We start from the raw sequence: 18,688 nt of genomic DNA on the forward strand, positions 1-18,688 counted from the left end.
TATCCCTATTGATGATCCGTATTCAATTTAAATGGGAGTGCATAATCTTGAGTATCCAACAATGTGCTAAATTGGTGAATGATGATTATCAAACCTATGAAGGCTAAATTGGAAAGTAATTCATTGTATAATGGCTAAAAGTTATTCTTAAGACAATTATTGAGATCATGTGTTTGGATGACTCTAACGAGATAAATATTTACGGAAAATGTTGTTTACAATATGAATTCTTATTTTATGGTCTAAATGCAATTTGTTTATGAACGTTTTATTCATAACTTGAAATGCAAGTCGAGATAACCCTTGATAATGATTTTTTCATAACGGTAAATTGGGAAGGTGTTTGAGTATATGTCCCTCGATGTCCCTAAATTGAGTTTATGTCCCTAAATTGAGTTTATCCCCTCGATGTCCCTATATTGAGTTTATGTACCACGATGTCCCTAAATTGAGTTTATATCCCTTGATGTCTCTAAAATTGATGGTCTAAATGCAATTGCAATGTGCCTCGATGTCCCTATATTTAATATATGTTCTTCGATGTCTGTAAATTAGATGTTCATAATTATGCTCTGTTTTGTTGTCTATTTTGAAGTTTATGGGAACGTATGGTAACAAGTGCTAGACTCAAACTTTATTGTCGAAAATTGTGTTCATCAGTTACTTTAATATTGGAATTTAGCCAAGGGATTGTGTTCTGTTTCAGGTCTGATGTAGGCAGAACCTGGGACTGTCTCGGGTCTGTTACGTGCTTATCTTTTGTAGAATGCTACAGCAGCTGAGTCTGGTGAGACACAGACATATTCGGCTGTTATTAATTGGAAAAGTATGACTTGGAAACCTTAAATATCACAATTTTGCATTCATTATTATATTGTTAATTCATAACTATAAATGCAATTTAAGATTTAAGATGACCCCTACCAGAGACTGCTCTTGCCTAAAATATTAGAAAGTGCAGTGAGACTAAATATTAGAAGGAACAAAAATTAATTAATAAGACCTAAATTATAATGGATAATTTGACCTTTTTTTCTTTATTATTATTTTTTTAGTATATTGAAAACAAATACTATAATACTCTAAAAAATTTGTTGAATATTACTCAATCATTTAATAATATGTCAATATAGTTTTTTAGAATTTTGTTTTTAGCTCCTAAAGATTTTTTCGCACTTTTTAATCCTTCAAGTATTTCTGCCATAATTTTTTTCCCTACTTTTCATTCAACTCATGCATATCATTCGAAATTTTAAAATTTTTTCTTCGGTCATGTTTAATACATTATATGAATCACTCTTGGAAAAGCTTATTTTTTTTTTTAATAAGAGATGAATTAAATATGAGTTTTTTAGTTTTTTTTTCACATAAAAATTCATAAATAATTCTTTTTATGTTAAAAAATTCAAAATTTTTAATGGAGATGTTTTTATAATACTATAAACATGAATACAAAAAACCATTCAAAAATTTGAAAATATACAAGAGTTTGATTAAAAGTATAGACCAAAAGTTGTGATAGAAAATTTTTCATGGACCAAAAAGTGCGAATAAAAAATCTTTAGGGACTAAAAATAAAATTCTGAAAAATTATAAAGACGAAAATTATATTTAACCCTTTGAAATGAGATGAAAAGCAATCAGCGGGTGTTGAACCCATGACTCACAGTTTAAAATGCGATGCACAACCACTAGACTAGAGCGCGAAATATGATACGTTTTGGAATCAAATGAAATACTATAAACAATTTAAAATTGTTAGTATATAGTACTATCTACTAGGGTTTTGTGAAATTCCGTTATTGAAACCAGAAATTGGAAATTGAAGAAGATGGGTATGCAATTAAAGAACAAAAGTTGAAAACTTTGAAGCAAAAAGAACCAATAAATAACAATGGAGAAAGTAGAAGTAGCAAAACAAAGATGCAGGTTTGTCATTGATGCCATTCACCAATTGCCATCTTCTTCAAACATCACTCACTCTTGCAAACGAACCCTCCTCAAATTGGCACATTCTGAGCTCACTTTTCTCTCTCGACCCTCTTCTTCTACCCCTCTAAGGTTTTTACTCACTTCACTCTTATCTCAAATTCATATAACCCTCACTTCCTTATTACTCCTATCTTAAGAAAATCATTAGTTGTGTTGTGTTGTGTTGTGTGTGTGTGTGTGTGTGTGTGTGTTTTTGTTTTGTTTTGTTTACAATAAGGAATAGAGGAACATTCCTCGGTTTAGGCGTGTCCCGTGTCTGACACGCATTATTTTATCAGATTATTATGTGTGACGTGTCAGTATCGTGTCCGATGTTCGTGTCCGTGTCCATGCGTCATAGGAGAGTATACTTGTTTATCCTAATTGTTAAGGTTAAAACTTTTTTACAGATGTATCTGATCACGTCTCATCATATGGATATTTGAGATGTTTTAGGAATTGACATAAGAAAGTGACAAAAGGTGAAATTTGATCGGATGCATATGTAAAAAATGTATATGTTTATACTATCGGTGGTATGTAGAAATTAATTTCTATTTTAAATCATGTTAGGATTGGTGGATATGGTTGTTATAATGATTTTGAGTTTTGGAATTATGGCAAAGTGTGATCAATTCGACTTGTGATTACCAACATTGGTTTTAGCTAACAAATATGAAGCTTAATTTTATGATCATATATAAGTTTGAAGGATCAATTTGATTTGAACTATTCAATTTTGACACTAATTTGAAATATTTGCCTACGTAAGGTAATGTCTAGAATTAAATGGCCACTGATTAACAATTTTAGAGATCTTTTTTGTCAAGTTGAAGGACCAACTTGCCAGGGTTCCACAATTTCAGAGACGAACTCGAGGATTTGCTCATTCTTCTTTGTTGAATTTGAACCCCTTGCTAAGAAATAACATTATCAGTTTAGAATATCATGCCATGTTTATTTTGTATAGTGGACTCCTATAAAGAAATTGCTCTATAATGAAGCATTTCCAAATTCCAAGTTACTATAACACTGTTTTATGACTTGATAGTTCTGTTGGATCTTAACTTTGATGTAGTGTCTTTTATTTTGTTATATTTACTTTTAAAGTGAAAATGGAAAGGTGCAGACATATTTGTCCTAATGTATTTTGAATCATTTTTTCACCTCTAGTTGATTAGAGGTAGGTAACTATTGATGCATTCTTCATTACTTCATAATTTATGAGAGTTTCTGTGATAATAACAGTGTCAACATCGGGCACCTGGAAGCAGTTATACATATTCTACAGCAGCCTTTCATAAGTGGAGTTTCAAGAGTTTGCAAATCAATCCCACTATCCCCTTCAGTTAGTCGTGAAGAGAGACACGGTTCTTCTCTTAAAGACATCCATGTCGATGTGGTATGTATCCTCAACGGGAAGCCTGTGTGGATTATAGTATCCGATAGGAATCCAAAGTACATTTCATGGAATACTTGTCATAAAAGTAAGGGTTTGAAGCTACGCATTCAACAAGTACTTGCTGCTGCCAAATCTAGCTTAACGTTACAACCTTCCTCAGTTATTATTTTCTTTGCTAATGGGATTGCAAGTCATGTTGATGACAAGCTTCGGGATGAGTTTGGGGCATCTGACATCCACTTGGAGTTTTCGGTTTTCAGTTCTAACATGTTGGAAGAAACAGAAGGTGACTGGATAAATGTTATCTCAAGATCATATAGAGATGCATGTGTCCTTGAAATCAACCTTGTTGATGACAAGGATGTTGTTCCGAATTCTGGATGTAATGTTGAAGGTTCGACTGTAGATTCTTCTCAAGTAGAGGTTTCAGTAGAAAAGGCTGAAACACGACTGCTTTCTTTGGAAGAAAATGCCATTAATGTGGGTTCGTTTCAACTTGAGCGTTCTATAGATAAAGCTGAAACTAGACCACAGCTATCACAAGAGGATATTGAAACAAAGTTGGGTGGTACGTTCTGTTCTGTTATTACAGGAATGAAACTAAGCTCCATGGACGATAAAAATTCTGAGTCGACTGAGTCTAGGAATCTTTTAGCTGGAAGTGATCTGGTAAATTTTGATACAACAGCTTTGATAGCTTTTGTATCAGGAATTAGTAATGGTGGAACAGAGAAACTTTTGGCTACTCCGGAAAGTGAACTGAGACAGCGGTTTAAGGGAAACTTTGACTTTGTGATTGGTCAAGTGAGTTATCGATATTTTTTGCCTCCTGCTTTCTGTTTTTGACCTTTTGCATGCTTCTATGTTGAAACATTCCAATCATTCAATTAACAACCATTAGCTTAAAACTTTCAAAATATGCAGACCCGATGATCCAGTTATGACTTTTGAAATGATTCTTAGTTTAGCATTTTCACTTAGTAAAATGGTACATTATCTTTGTGAATTCCAATTTTTTATTTACCAAACTCATCACCCTCCATTCATACTTTGTTACCAAAGTTTATTAAATTGGTGATGATCTTGAGTTTACTCACATGTTAATCCATAGTGAAAGGTACAAAAATTATATCATATTCGATAAATTCCAGTTACTGTATTGATTACTTGTCCTTCCGAATACTAACCTAAAGTTATATGTTGTTTTAGTTAACTATGTGAATTAAATATTTGCACTGTATTTAGTTTTTTATAAACTATTCTGGTTTTCATTGGTGTAAATTGAATTGACAAAAACCTTCTCCAATATTTGTGCTAGATAATGTCTGAACTTCAAAATCCAATCCACATGGAATTTGGTAAAGTCCTGTGTGGGAAGCATGGCATAATTTGTGAGAGTGTTCTTTCAGAATTTAAGGAGTTGGTTCTAATGTGTGGAGGGCCCAATGAGAAACTTAGAGCTAACAAGTTAATAAATTGTCTCAGGTGAGTTTAATGAGTTATTCTTTCTCAATTTGAACCACTTAAATTTATTCTGCAAAAGAAAAAGGCAATTTTTTTTACAGTGATAGTATGTAAACTTAGCACAAAGAATGATATTTCCTCAAAGATTGTAACTTCCGTAAACTTATAAAAACAATGTATAATAGGAGAATGACATCCAATATGGACACTTTACAGTCCAAGTAGACAATTTATCATGGTAAGGAGAGCAGTGTTGTCAAATAGCAGCTATATAGCGTAGTGGAATTTGAACAAATCACTATTGTTCTGTGATACGCTATTTAGTACAAAGTATTGTCAATAGCGACTGTTGTACTATAGCACAGCGGAATTTGAGCAAACCACTATTTCCCGTGATCCACAATTGACATCATTGTAGAAGAGAGGTCATGATTCATGAATAAACTCTAATTACATTTGCAATAAACAGATGTTTTCTAAACTCTATATTACAACAGCATTTAGGGATTTTCTTAACTTAATCTTGTATGTTCACACATGACATCAAGTTCTGCGATGTTTTTTTTCTTTCCAAAGTTGTCAACGCCTAAAATAATATTTGCAACATTTTGAACTGACAATCTGGAGGATCAACACAGGGTTGTTCCTGATACTCCTTCAGAACGCATGATGGGCCTCCCAACAACTAGGAAGCTGGCATTAAAAAACAAGATTGTCTTTGGCACTGGTGACCATTATCATGCCCCAACTTTGACAGCAAATATGGCATTCGTCAGAGCAGTTTCACAGACGGGGATGTCCCTCTCTAGTATTGAACATAGACCAAGGGCATTAACTGGAGATTAGTTACATGCATTCATGACAACAAGTGTTAAAGCATTCACTCACAAGAAACTCAGGTAATAGAATATTAGAATCTGATTTCAAATTTTCAATTGAATGTGTTACTGAAGTCCATTCATTAAAATTCAATTGCATAAAGATAAGATTGGCAACTGTTGAGGTTCTGCATATTTTAATGGAGGTGTAATAACATATTGTGGCGAGATGAAAGTTATTCCTAGTTGAACAATGCCATGTTTCTGATAATGTACCAGGATCCTTGTACAAGTTGACTTTTTAATATTTATTTGCTATTGATAAGTTGCCATAGTCCCAAATCCCAATGCAAGATAGCTATATTAAAAAATTAGTTTGTCAGTAGTTATATTTAATACGATGAAAATATAAGTAGATGTTACCCGAATTCGCGCAAGTGTGTCCACACCCCCCAAACTGACTTGACGAGGAATCCATTCTCGCAAACAAACACAACCGCTACACACACTTGGGTAGTTGATGCCATTTCTGAGACAGTTAACCTAGGGCCTCAAATATTTTGCACTAGAGATGAAGAGAAAAATATTATTTTAAGTTTCATATTCTACCTTAGTACTTCAAGTTTTACATAGCCAGAACAACATTGTGTCGGGTTTGCAAATTATGAACTTTTCATAATCTAGCAGTTTGCAACTGAAATATAATTTATAATATACACAGCACTAATGCAATTGTAAACCCTTCTTTTGTCATGAAAATCAGGTTTTCAGTTTGAATTTACAGCTGCTAGCCTTGATTATTATCAGATTATTAGATGATAAGCTATCTACCACCAAAGAGGCAATCCGTTAAGATTCTAACATTCCTCAGCTTCAACCTCTCATGTTTGATGGATACTGGTGCTGTGGTGCATGTACCTTCAGTTGTGTTTGAACCTCTACTTGACCAATCAAGGACACTTTGAGCACTATTTAGGACATGGCAATGGATGATTGATGATACCGCACCTGCAATTCATGATCCTTTTCTGAGGAACCTGGAGCCACCATTGAAGTTGCCGGTGGTGACGTGACTGTTCTTCCACCACGACCGGGTGGACCCTTCAGGAAGTTCTACCTTTCATGAGTGCAGAGTGCTTTTACTATCTCATCCTATGTTGTGATTATTACTCCCTTATTAGTTCAAGTGAAAACTGGGTGGAAGTTGTGTAATGTTTCTACTCTATGTAGAGATTCCTTTTTGACTCACAATCTAAATAAACTTTTATGAGGTGGCTATTAATGTTGCACTTGAATAAGGTTTTTTAAAAACATTATTTTTAAGCTAAATTTTATAGTGTTCACAAAAAGGACTATATCTTCTTTTTTTTGTTGGTATTCCTGCATGTTTTAAGAAAATATTATATTTTTTTATGTTTAGGCATGTTTTGTAAATTAGAAAGCACTTTGTTTCTTCATTAACAAAAAAAGAAGAGGGGAATGTGATCAAATTGGAGTTCAAGACATGGGAAACATTAACTCCGAGGCTGGCCTAGTGGTGTAGACTTGAAACCCCGGAGTATGTTGCTAGTGGACAGCAAGATTGGTCTTCTAGATTAGTCGATAATTTGGCCAGCTATTGAGTTTCCATAAAAATAGAAAACATGTGAAACACGCAGAAGTAATATATGGAAAACTTGCTTACAAAATTGTGCAAACTGTTGAAATTTAGCATATAAAAAAGGTTTAGTCCAACGAAAACTCAATTGATTTCTGGTTTATTTCTATGGAGAATATAAAAATGGTTTTCAGTCGGAGTTAAACACATCTATATATGTCTCATAAGTGTAGCTCAAATGATAGCTATCAGAGACATTATTGGAGTGGCCGGGGTTCGAACCCCGGATTTCACATTTAAATGTGTGAGAGTCTAGCCACTAGGCTACTTGACAAAAAAAAAACATCTATATACAAATGAGTAGTTTAGAATAATCAATACACAAAATGAACACACTAAATATGTTAATTTTTTTAGTCAGTATTATAAACAAAAAATCTTTTTTCAAATCCGTTGAATAACGAATATATATGATCTATAATATAGACTAGATGCATCAGTTGTTTCATGTGATTTTTTGTTTATAGACAGGAGAGACTATATGATAATTTCAAAAGAAGCTTGGAATGGAGTGATGAATATTGTACTTTTAGAATTGACAATTCTCATCCATGTACACCGTTAACCAGGCAAAATAGTTAATTTCTTCTACACACTCTAGGATCATAATTTCTTCAATAATTTTTCACTTTTCATGAAAGAAACAAGTAGCCAAAGGAATCATCTTGGCATATGGATAACACAACGAAGACACTTTCCTTCCTTCATGAGATTGAAAGCTTTGTTAATGTCATCAAATTGCAAATTGTGTGTTATGTAATCATCAATCTGGATTTCCTGCATATTTATTTATCATAACATTAGCACATAATTTTATGCCTAAGGAATATGTCACAACAACTAACAATTTTTTTTTTGAAAACTCGATATCTGACCCAAGGACCGACAATTTGAAGAACACCAATCCAGAGCTTTTTTTGCTTTGTATGACTGACCCAACACAAGAAGTGGCACTGAGAGGATTCAAACTTCAGACCTTGAGAGGAGCAAACTCCAAGGACCAAAGCCTTCACCACCAGGCCAATTATTATATTGAAAAATATCTGTAATAGACTTTTATATTGAAAAATATGATTAGGTGCCAAATGAATGTATGTATTTAAGACAGATCTGTGTCGAGAAACAGTGGGACACAAAATGTAGCAACCTCTTTCCAGGAATTGGTTAGACAAGTATAAGTTACAATAATTTGGTCAAACAGGCATTGTCATGTGTTAACATAAAGTAAAAGTTTAAATATTCATGCTCAGATAAAGAAGATATGATAAGCATTGTCATTTTACCTTGTTCACATACTTCTCTACTAACGAAGGAAGATCAGTTTTAGGTTTCCATCCTCCGAATAGAGATCCTTTTAATGTTCTTCCCGTCAGGAATAGTCCATAATGAGCTGACATCTCAGGCTTCACCTTCGGTACACCAAGTGTTACAGTCAAACCCCATCCCTATTAGGCACAGGAAAGATAAAATGAAATTCAAGTCAGACTATGTTTGGATAAACAACTTAATTAAGCGCTTATAGCATAAGCCTGCCTTTAATTATCATATTAGTGTTTTTGTATAACTTATAAGCTATTTCTATAACAAAAGATAAAATCAAGTCAAGTGGCTTTTATATATGTTATAAGTTGTTTTCATAAGCTATCCTGGAGAGCTTATGGACATAAGCTAAAAACAGCTTATGGACATGTCAATGGTTGTTTCCTTAAGCTCCCCCAAACAGTATCTTACAAGTGCTTATGACAATAGATAAGTTCACATAAGCCAATCTACATAGGTCCTGAGTATGATTTTAGATTTTCAATATCAAAAAACAACTTTAAGGATATAGAGTATTACATCACAGCATGATTGCAATGCGGTGGTTATCATATCAGTGTCACCTACACATTCAAAACAGAAATCTGCGCCACCATCAGTAATGCGCTTAATAACCTGAAAATTTCAGCACACAAATTGTGGTCATGTTATTTATAACTTATGTGAGTTTGTGTATGTCTTCATAGTTTACATGCTAAGATTAAGAATAAATTAACTTGTTTGGATTACACATATGCTATCTATGATCTAGCAGCATACTTTTGATAGTCATATATTACAACAATATAAGATTATTTGAAAATGTTAAATTGGATATCTTGTAATGAGATGAACAATCCACCTGCACGATAGGTTCTTTGTACGAATTCGGATCAACAACTTCCGTAATCCCAAAAGATTTAGCTGTGTGGTAGCAATCAACAAAACAATAGTAGATCAAGAGATTATGACAGGTTTGAAGGTTTAAAAATAAATTTAGAGTAATTTGAAGAATTTACTTTGTTACCGTTTTCACACTTCCGTGGATTGTTGTCAACACCAATTATTCTAGAAGCACCCCTTAGTTTGGCGCCTTGAGCAACCTATTCAACAGGAAAAGATTATATCATTCATCTGTTGAGAAGATTACGAGGACCTTAAGAGCACGATATGAATTCTCTTCGCGCTCTTGTCGTCCTCGTCAGAAGATTACTTGGATTGGACTTACAGAAAGGCCAACAGTTCCAAGACCAAATATAACCACTGTTGATCCTTTTGTCACATCAGCAACGTTCCATGCTGCACCTAGACCTAATGTTAATAATGTAATGAGTCACATAATCAGCAACAAAGATTTCATCAATGGCATTATAATTTCAACATTCTCCATCGAGAAAAATGCCCCAAAAGAAGTATTGTTTGGATACTTAATAATTTTATTCCAATTCTACTACCAAATTAATAAAATGTGCATCACTCTCAAGTTAATTATACTCTACTATACATTAATAACAGTTAGAACTTAGAATAGCAAATCTGGCTCTAAAGAAACAGATAAATTAACGGATAGGAACACAAATTGTTTGCTGTAGTTTTCTATTATGAATACTGCGGTCTAAATTACAATAACACTGATTAGCACCTAATGTTTAATAAGGATGATACTGAAAAATCGTTATACAATTTTCTTTATTTACAAATTTTCTTAATCTATTTGAAATAACCTACAGTGACGCTCAGCATGAGATTGAACGGAAGGACCGAAGGAGCTATATAGTTTCCTTGAACTTTATGTTTCCACACTCCTTATTAAATAAAAAATACTTGTAAAAATATACCTGCAGCAACACCACAGCTAAGAAGGCATATTTTCTCAAGAGGTACATGAGGACCGACTTTCACGGCACATCCAGAATGGACGACGGTATATTCACTAAAACTTGAAACACCACAATAATGATAAACAGGCTTCCCTTTTACTGTAAATCTCGTCTTTTGATCACTATGCATTAAACCCTTTCTTTCCAATCCCAAAACTTGACAAACATTACTTTTTCCTGATTTGCACGGCCTGCATGACATGCATTCTCCAATGAAAACTGTTAACACATGGTCCCCTTCTTTGAATTCAGTCACTCCTTGCCCTACACTCTCAACAACCCTGCAAAATCATTACTCAATATTCAATATCTATCTACTATGAAAAATTACTTTAGTTAAAGTCATGTCCTCGATGCTACAATCATGGTTCTAAATTGCAGTTGCGACTGTTAAGAATCATGGTATCCATAGAAAAGTGGAGAGAAAAGGTAGAAAACTTGTATTGATGATAATGAGTAGAATTACAATTATGAGAAATCTAGGTACAAATGACTTATTTATAGGCTAACCAACTAGACTAACTAACTAGTAACTAGTGCAACTAACTATATCTCTAATAGCCTCCCGCAAGCTGGAACGTGTTCACAACACTTCCGGCTTGGGATAACTAATATAAAAGTACATCAAAAATAAAGGAAAATACAATGATATTTGCCGGAATACATCGGCTAAAAGGACAACTCAAATATAACTAGTTGTGCTTAACCATCATAAGGAAGAAACACAACCCATCAAAGCCAACTAAGGGCAGATGCTTAACCACCATAGGCAGAAGCAACTCAACAAAGCCAATTAAGGCGCAAAGCTTAACCATCAAGAGCGCTCAATCACTCAAGATAGAAGCAAAATAGAATGTCAAAAGAGGTCCGATGTCTATAAAGTGAAGCATCAATACTCAAGTTGTGCTAAAGGTAATTAGCTCATCTAAGGACCAACAAATCAAGGAGAAAGCTCAAGTAGCATGGTTGATGGCTAGAGAGTAAAGCATCAATACCAATGTTGTGTTGAAGATGAGATAGCACATCAAAAACCAACTAACCACTCGACAAAGCAAACATATCAACGAGAGAGATCAAGTAGCATGGTTAATGGCTAGAGAGTAAAGCATCAATACCATTGTTAGAATTTGGGAGGCCTATACTCAACCACAAAAGCTAGCTTGAGAGTTAAGGTTTGCACTACCCTTATAAAGGCTATCTTTGCCATATCTCTAGCCAATGTGGGACTTCTAACAGCGACTACGCTGTGAACCTTGATATTGTAGCAAAATACAGGCAAATGCAGTCGATGTGGCCGCAATTACGATTACAGACGGCAATTTTAACATGGCTACAATGCATACGCAATGTTATCTAACATCAGTAATAGTCATATTTGTTAGTTAGGTCTCGATATTCGTGACAATATTCTGTTGTGCTGCCACTCTAACTAAACATTGGTGTCTCTATATTTGATCTAATTCTAAATTCATACTATAACTTTAACATGACGTTCTTCTAAGATCGTCAAATAAAATAACAAAAGGATTACTAATGACTCAATGTTTAACATTAGGTGAAGATTACCCAGATGCTTCATGGCCAAATATGCGAGGAAATATGGCCTGCATATAAAAACACCTTATGTTAGATGTTAGTTCCATATAATTTAGTATTTAGAATCAAAACAATGTCAAAAAAATAAATATTCATTAGCCTTTACAAATAGAGTTGAGATCTATCTGATTTATATTAATAAAATGGTAATTAATAATTTGTGAAGCACTAACAGACACGAACACGACAGTAACACTAAAATGTCAGCACCAGTAATAATTTGAGAAAATACAATAATTGAATGTAACCATATGTGTAAGTGTTGTATCGGTGTCGGACACACCTCTAAACCTGAAGTGTCGGTGCTACATAGTTAATCAACGATTATGTTAAACAAAATGTTACTGAATTACATCTCACAAAGGACTAATTCTGGTATGAGGATAGGACAATGTCTATATGCATAACTAATTGGAAATTGATGACATTACAAATAAGAAGACACACTTACATGAGATTCCCAAGCAGAAAGATCACTACGACAGAGAGAGGTGGAGACAACCTTAATCCTAATCTCCAATGGTTGAGGAGGACTAACTTCCACTTCCTCAATTACCAATGCCTCTCCAGCTCCCCATGCCACTGAAGCTGTTTGTTTGTTTCATAAACAAATGTACATAGTCATACATACATATCAAAACAGAAAGTAAAAACAATTTAAAAAAAAAAAGTCATAATAATGGTAACTGGACTCACCTTTGCAGGTTATGACTTGAGGGGTTGATGATGCCATTTTGGGTGGCTGTTGGCTGTTGCTGTCTCAGAAGATGAAGAAGAACTAGAAAGCAGCTAAAGTCAAGAGACACTTCAATTGTTGTTGTTGGTGGTGGTGGTGGTGATGTTGGTGGTAGGTGGAAGAATATATGACTCTCTTCCTTTTTCCTTTTCAATATAATCAAAAAATGAATTCTAAGTTTGATGTCTAAAATATCAAATCTTATTTAATGATTTTCTTTTTATAAAATTGAGAATCCAATTATATATTATTAAAATTAAAATAAGAAAATTAAATGAGATTATTTACTATATTTTCAACCTTGATCTCACTTATCTCGATTAATTTTTGCAGTTGTGTTTGGAAGATATCTTAGTTTATAAAAATTATTTAAAAAAAGACTAAATATAAATTTAACAACAAACTGCACTGCTAATCATTTTTTATCACAAAATTAATCCTCTCAAAAATAACATGCACCAGTAAGAGTAAAAAAAAAAGTTAGGAGAAATTACATGCAATTTTACAACTGCGACTACTTTTTTTATTTGACAATTACTCTCCAACTATATTCCCTTATTTTACTTTTGAGTGAAGCTGGTGGTGGTTGGTAGTGTAGTTGATTTTTTGGGTCAATGGAGAAGGGAAGGAAAACAAAATCATATTATTTGGGGTTGGGGGTTATAGCTTTGTCTAACATGCACCACTTGATTAAGTGGTGCATGGTACACAAGTCTTCCATATTTTTATAACGAATACGAATTTTAAAATTCATCGTTGGATAGAAAATTTATATCGTTTAGATCATTCATAAATTTTTAAAATTTTTTTGAAAATCATTTGATATGTTATTGAGACCCATCAAGATTAACGGTATTCAATAAAAATCCATAAAACGTTAATTTTGACGGGTCTCAATAACATATCAAATGATTTTCAATTTTTTTAAATTTTTTTATGGATGATCTATACGATATAAACTTTCAATCCAACGGTGGATTTTGTAAAATTCGTATTCGTTATAGCGTTTTTGATTGCACCATAGACTTTGCCATAAAATACATATTTTACTTCGTCTACAAGTACAATTTTAAATCAATTATGCTGTTGAGAAGTGCATTTTCTGACCCTGAAAAAAAAAGTGCATTTTCTGAGAAATTTTGCCAATGTTTTAAAAATTGCAGACATGATTTCATAGTTCAAAACACATACCAATTACTTTATCTTAATGTATTACAAACTAGCCTAAATCATAAGCATCTCATTCCATTCAAATATATCACAAACTATTGTATTGTAGTATTCATCAAACCAAACTCATTAAATAAAAAAACTTGGAAGCAAATAATAGTGCTATGTTACCATCATTACACAAAATTACTCTGAATCATTTCTTAACTAGTACATAAAGAACAACACGATTGCTGCGAAAATCAGGATGCCATAGTGTTTGATCCACACGGCCAATTGTGAAATCGTTCATTGCAGCTTCTAAGAAGTACTCGAGAATTGCATCTGAAATCAGAAAACATAATTTTTCACAACTATGATAAGGATTGGAGCCTAAAAATGAAGAAAAATGAATGCCCTCCATACCATTTCTAAGTTCTCCAGCCAAAAGAATTGTTGTGTTAGGTCCAGAGAGCTGACTAAGTGTCTCTAGAAGATCCACAACAGCGCCCTCACTATACACCACGTCAGATCCTAGTACTGAAAACAACAAATCGATTAAGTTTTCTGTACAAATCTTTGATAACAGGAAACAAGGTGCAATTTTGTCATTAAATGTGAAAACAGAAAATGGAAGTTCGAAAATGAACATTTCATATACATAACATTAGCAAGAGCCAAAATTCTAGCCAATAGACAACAAATTCATGATCTGGATTAAGATCGGTGTTGTCAAATAGCGGCGCTATAGCGTAACAGAATATAAACAAATTGCTATTGTTACGCAATATGTTATAACAATTGTGTAGCAAAATTTGAACATATTGCTATTTTTCCGCAATCCATGAGTGATAACACTGTCTAAGATGATGATAAAGACAGCAACACAAATGACTGCAACATGCCACAGTGAGTTCATTACTTGTTAGAAAGGGTTGAGGGAGGGTTATTACTGTAATCAGGTTTGGGGTCGATGAGTTCTTGATCAGGATCTTCTCCCCATGTGAGTTCAGTAGCTGTTATTGAACCGCGCAGAGAAATATGTTCCATATTGGTTTCGATGTTCTTTCTGAGTAACCTCAGCCTATCAGGTAGATCGGTAAGAATGACTTCACCGCCCAAAAGAGCTGCAATGCAACTAAGGAAGAAGAAAAAAAAAAGAATAGAGCATTATAGACTGATCGAGAACAAGCTAATAAAATTATTCTTCGCCATTTCTAGACAACTTAACACAACAACAGTTAGGTTTTGTTTGGATAAACTGTTTAACTAAGTGCTTATAGCATAAACACTTATCAAATAATTGCTTGCATATAAGCTACTTAAGCTATAAACTATTTTCGTATTTTATCTTTGAGAGTTTATATAAATAAGCTGAAAACAACTTATAGACGTGTCATAAGCTGTTTTAATAAGATCTCCCAAACAGTCTCACAATGCTCGATAGACAAAGTCAAATAAGTCAATCCAAACAGGCCCTTGAAGTAGTTTTCTAATAGGCGAGATGAACTAAACAACTTAATCATAAAAAACATTGCAAAATCTCTATGCTCCACTTTCCATGTTCATTACTCTAGGTAGATAAGATTAAAACCACCACTACAACCAAAGCCTTTTCTTATTTGGTGGAATTGACTAAGTTTATCAAACAACACCATATTTTTTTATATTAAAAAACTCTTTTCTCATTAGGTAGAGTTGATTAAATTGATCAAACGACACTAAAATATTATGCCATGAATCAAATCCAATGATAATTTAATTCTAAATCATTCTTACTGTTTTGACCTATATTAGTCCCAATGTTGTCAATGACTCAATCGCAGATCACAAATAAATAGTGGTCTGTTCAATTCCACTATGCTACAGTTCTATAGTACTGCTATAGCTATTTGACAACGCTTCATGCTAAATAGCTTATTACAGAACAATAACGATTTGTTCAAACTCGGTTATGCTAGAACACTCCTAAAACCACTTTTTGAAAATACTGTTATATTATTCCTTGGTCTCCCTCTACCTTCAACTATTTGATTATCCTCCATATGATCTATTGTTCTACTTAATAGTGCTTCAATAAATCTTCCCCACACATGCTCCAAACCACCTAAGACGATCTCATTCCAAATCCTATATTGTTTAGTGTTTACTATGAGAGCTAGTCCAATTTTCTCTCTAATGATTATCTTAGCTAAAAGCAAATTAAGAAAAAGTACCGAAAAGTAATAGCCTTTTAGTACAACAAACTAATCAACAATAACAATGAGATTGTGATTGTAATTACCCAACCAATCCGCAACCAGATCCCAATTCAACGACCTTCTTGCCTTGAAGAATAAGCATTCCTGAGTCAACAGAATGCTCTAGAAACTTCCCCAGTATAACTCCACTGTCCCACATCACTGATCCAGTTACTCCAGGCGTGCCCTTGAATCAAAAGTCCAAAAGGCCATAACTGTGAAGTTTGAACTGAATTTAACAATGGTATGTATGTATGATGGCAATTTAACTAGTAAAACTTAAAATTGCAAATTAAGCTCTAATACGGATTATCCACATGATTAAAATTCAAAACCATTAAAACACACACACACACAATCATACTATAACCCTCAACCATCATCACACACACACACAAAACACACAAACACAACCCCATAAACAGACACTGGACACGACATTGACACCGGTAATAATTTGTAAAAATAGAAAAGTTTAATATAATTACATGTGTCGGACACTAACACATGTTGGACACCAAAAACACATTCAATCTGAAGTGTCACCACGTACATACTCTAATGTTCAATCATCACACAAACACACAAGCAAACAAATGTATACATACTCTAATCCTCAATCATCATAACACACACTTACAAAATAACATACTCTAAAAACTCAATCATCATTACAAACATAACCAGCAGCAAAACAAAAACAGCAAATCAATGACCACTGCAAGTTTAAAACTTTAAGCAGAAAAATTCAGTTGTATAGTATTTCATGAAATGGGTCATCATATTTGTGCTAAAAAATCAAAAGGGTCATCAAATTAGAACTCAAACATACCATCATAATCATAAAAATCAAATATTTAACCAATAACTTCAATTCAGCAAGAGAAAGAGAGAGAGATACCAAGGAAGAAGGGGATTGAAGAATGGAGAGAGAGTGACCACAAGAGTCAAGGCGAAGTTGCAAGGAAGATTGAGAAACAAAAGCGTTGGGTTTGGAAAGTGTAGGTTGCTGAATACCCCAAAGAAGCATGGTCTCTTCCGCAGCTGATTCCTCCCCAGGAACAACCAACATCACCGAACCACCGTAAGAACCCAACTTCACCATTGCTGCCGATGCAAGCTCGTCTTGTTCCTCCATTCTCTACCTCACTCACTCACAGTTTCTGCTTCATTCGTCATTTGGGCTTTTAAACCTTTTCTATCAACCAGGGAATGGCTGATCACACCTCCCTTTTTTCTTACAAAGTTTCTTTTTTTACACCCATAAACATAGCAAGAAGCCCATTTCATATTTCGTCTATTTTACAGCGGAAAATATTTTCTTCCACCCCTACGAATAATTTTTTTTTTTTTAAATTTTACCCTTTTTATTATTTGACTTCACCCATACAAATTTTTTCAAAACCAAAAAAAAAAAAATTGGATAGTCAAAATTTCAAACCTAGATACCTTTTAAAAAAATAAATCCAATCTCTAGAAATTGCTACCAGACAACTTGGAGAAAGAATTTACCATGGAATTTACAAACAGGAATGCAATTATTCCAGCCGTGGCTAAAATTAAATTTTGCATGGAAAACTTATATTTTGCAATTAATCTTGTAATTATTATTTTCTTTTATTTCAATAATTATTTTTTAAAATATTAAAATAAATAAATCTATATATATAAATCTTAGATAGTTCTCCTACTACTCATCTCAACCTTAATCCACATCACCCACTTAATTCAATTAAATCACTTAATAATGTCACATCACTTCCGTATATTATATCATTCTCATCTCTATTTTTTTTTTTTGTTTTTATATTATATCAATCTCATAATAAATAAGTATGCTTCTCCAATTATCCAAAAATTGATGTCACATGATGTTACAGTTTTCTACATTATTATCAAATGATACCTCTCCAATTATCCAAAAATTGATGTCACAAGATATTACATTTTTCTACATTATTATCACATTCCTTAGTGACAATGAGGATGAGCATAGTTGGATTCTCTTTCAACATTTATCTCATTTAAATGTCAACCGTTTTAATAGAGACAACAAAGAGTATATAATTTGGTCACACAAAAAAATACGAAGAGTGTATACATTATTGACTTAATTACATTATAATTGTAGAGAAGATTGAAGGTTATGCAAAGAGTTATAGGTTATGGGATTGGAATGTATAACCATTATCATTATCATATTTCATTCAATTTTGATGGTTCATACTCATTCTCTATACATATAGGTATATATAAGTAGCATATCAGTTACTTCTTTATCCATGCATACATTTCTATTGAGTTTAGTTTTTAGTTAAAAAAAAATCACTCTTTCAAACCATGACTCCTATCTACACTCCTGTGTCCGCTATAGTAGCTGGAAAATCAAATCTAAAGTTGAAAGTTCGAATAGTACATGTGTGGAATGTAACAGACAAATACAAACCAACTGAGGTTACGTCTATGAATATGTTGT

At 33.3% G+C, this 18,688-nt stretch overlaps 3 protein-coding genes across 5 annotated transcripts; 1 reads left to right on the top strand and 2 right to left on the bottom strand.

The window, feature by feature from the left end:
• The first annotated feature begins 1,710 nt into the window (after positions 1 to 1,710).
• Positions 1,711 to 8,574, top strand: LOC123908936. 2 transcript variants are annotated; one of them, XM_045959680.1, is made up of 5 exons: positions 1,711 to 2,061; positions 3,220 to 4,177; positions 4,692 to 4,858; positions 5,476 to 5,736; positions 8,193 to 8,574. In XM_045959680.1, exons 1-4 carry the CDS (start codon positions 1,895 to 1,897, stop codon positions 5,681 to 5,683), a joined length of 1,500 nt encoding a protein of 499 aa, XP_045815636.1. In that variant the 5' UTR covers positions 1,711 to 1,894; the 3' UTR covers positions 5,684 to 5,736; positions 8,193 to 8,574. The 2 variants fall into 2 exon arrangements, with proteins under 2 accessions (XP_045815636.1, XP_045815635.1); XM_045959679.1 differs by lacking the exon at positions 8,193 to 8,574 and adding an exon at positions 6,419 to 6,966 and having other exon boundaries at positions 1,712 to 2,061.
• LOC123908937 (alcohol dehydrogenase-like 6) lies at positions 7,820 to 12,995 on the bottom strand. 2 transcript variants are annotated; one of them, XM_045959682.1, is made up of 10 exons: positions 12,784 to 12,995; positions 12,539 to 12,675; positions 12,058 to 12,095; positions 10,450 to 10,772; positions 9,840 to 9,922; positions 9,639 to 9,714; positions 9,474 to 9,535; positions 9,152 to 9,247; positions 8,596 to 8,757; positions 7,820 to 8,089 (listed from the first exon to the last, which is right to left on the bottom strand). In XM_045959682.1, the coding sequence occupies exons 1-10, from the start codon at positions 12,818 to 12,820 to the stop codon at positions 7,973 to 7,975; spliced, it is 1,131 nt and encodes a 376-aa protein (XP_045815638.1). In that variant the 5' UTR covers positions 12,821 to 12,995; the 3' UTR covers positions 7,820 to 7,972. The 2 variants fall into 2 exon arrangements, with proteins under 2 accessions (XP_045815638.1, XP_045815639.1); XM_045959683.1 differs by having other exon boundaries at positions 12,539 to 12,669; positions 12,784 to 12,946.
• Positions 12,996 to 14,043: 1,048 nt separating this feature from the next.
• Positions 14,044 to 17,377, bottom strand: LOC123911230 (protein N-lysine methyltransferase METTL21A-like). The gene is made up of 5 exons (XM_045962602.1): positions 17,114 to 17,377; positions 16,257 to 16,399; positions 14,926 to 15,110; positions 14,399 to 14,512; positions 14,044 to 14,317 (listed from the first exon to the last, which is right to left on the bottom strand). The coding sequence occupies exons 1-5, from the start codon at positions 17,348 to 17,350 to the stop codon at positions 14,190 to 14,192; spliced, it is 807 nt and encodes a 268-aa protein (XP_045818558.1). The 5' UTR covers positions 17,351 to 17,377; the 3' UTR covers positions 14,044 to 14,189.
• Positions 17,378 to 18,688: the final 1,311 nt, after the last annotated feature.

The sequence above is a fragment of the Trifolium pratense genome, linkage group LG2 (assembly GCF_020283565.1).
Source record: "Trifolium pratense cultivar HEN17-A07 linkage group LG2, ARS_RC_1.1, whole genome shotgun sequence".
NCBI lineage: Eukaryota > Viridiplantae > Streptophyta > Magnoliopsida > Fabales > Fabaceae > Trifolium > Trifolium pratense.

What these genes read in the sequence shown, in the direction of transcription:
- LOC123908936 (XM_045959680.1), top strand. Translation starts at nt 1,895, where the DNA reads ATGGAGAAAGTAGAAGTAGCAAAACAAAGATGCAGGTTTGTCATTGAT. An exon ending in TCTTCTTCTACCCCTCTAAG is followed by an intron (nt 2,062 to 3,219) that starts GTTTTTACTCAC and finishes TGATAATAACAG; the next exon opens with TGTCAACATCGGGCACCTGG. An exon ending in AAGTTAATAAATTGTCTCAG is followed by an intron (nt 4,859 to 5,475) that starts GTGAGTTTAATG and finishes GGATCAACACAG; the next exon opens with GGTTGTTCCTGATACTCCTT.
- LOC123908937 (XM_045959682.1), bottom strand. Translation starts at nt 12,820, where the DNA reads ATGGCATCATCAACCCCTCAAGTCATAACCTGCAAAG. An exon ending in TTTGGCCATGAAGCATCTGG is followed by an intron (nt 10,773 to 12,057) that starts GTAATCTTCACC and finishes ATGATTTTGCAG; the next exon opens with GGTTGTTGAGAGTGTAGGGC. An exon ending in CATTGCAATCATGCTGTGAT is followed by an intron (nt 8,758 to 9,151) that starts GTAATACTCTAT and finishes TGTGCCTAATAG; the next exon opens with GGATGGGGTTTGACTGTAAC.
- LOC123911230 (XM_045962602.1), bottom strand. Translation starts at nt 17,350, where the DNA reads ATGGAGGAACAAGACGAGCTTGCATCGGCAGCAATGGTGAAGTTGGGT. An exon ending in TTCAATCCCCTTCTTCCTTG is followed by an intron (nt 16,400 to 17,113) that starts GTATCTCTCTCT and finishes TTTTGATTCAAG; the next exon opens with GGCACGCCTGGAGTAACTGG. An exon ending in TCTGGTTGCGGATTGGTTGG is followed by an intron (nt 15,111 to 16,256) that starts GTAATTACAATC and finishes CTTCTTCCTTAG; the next exon opens with TTGCATTGCAGCTCTTTTGG.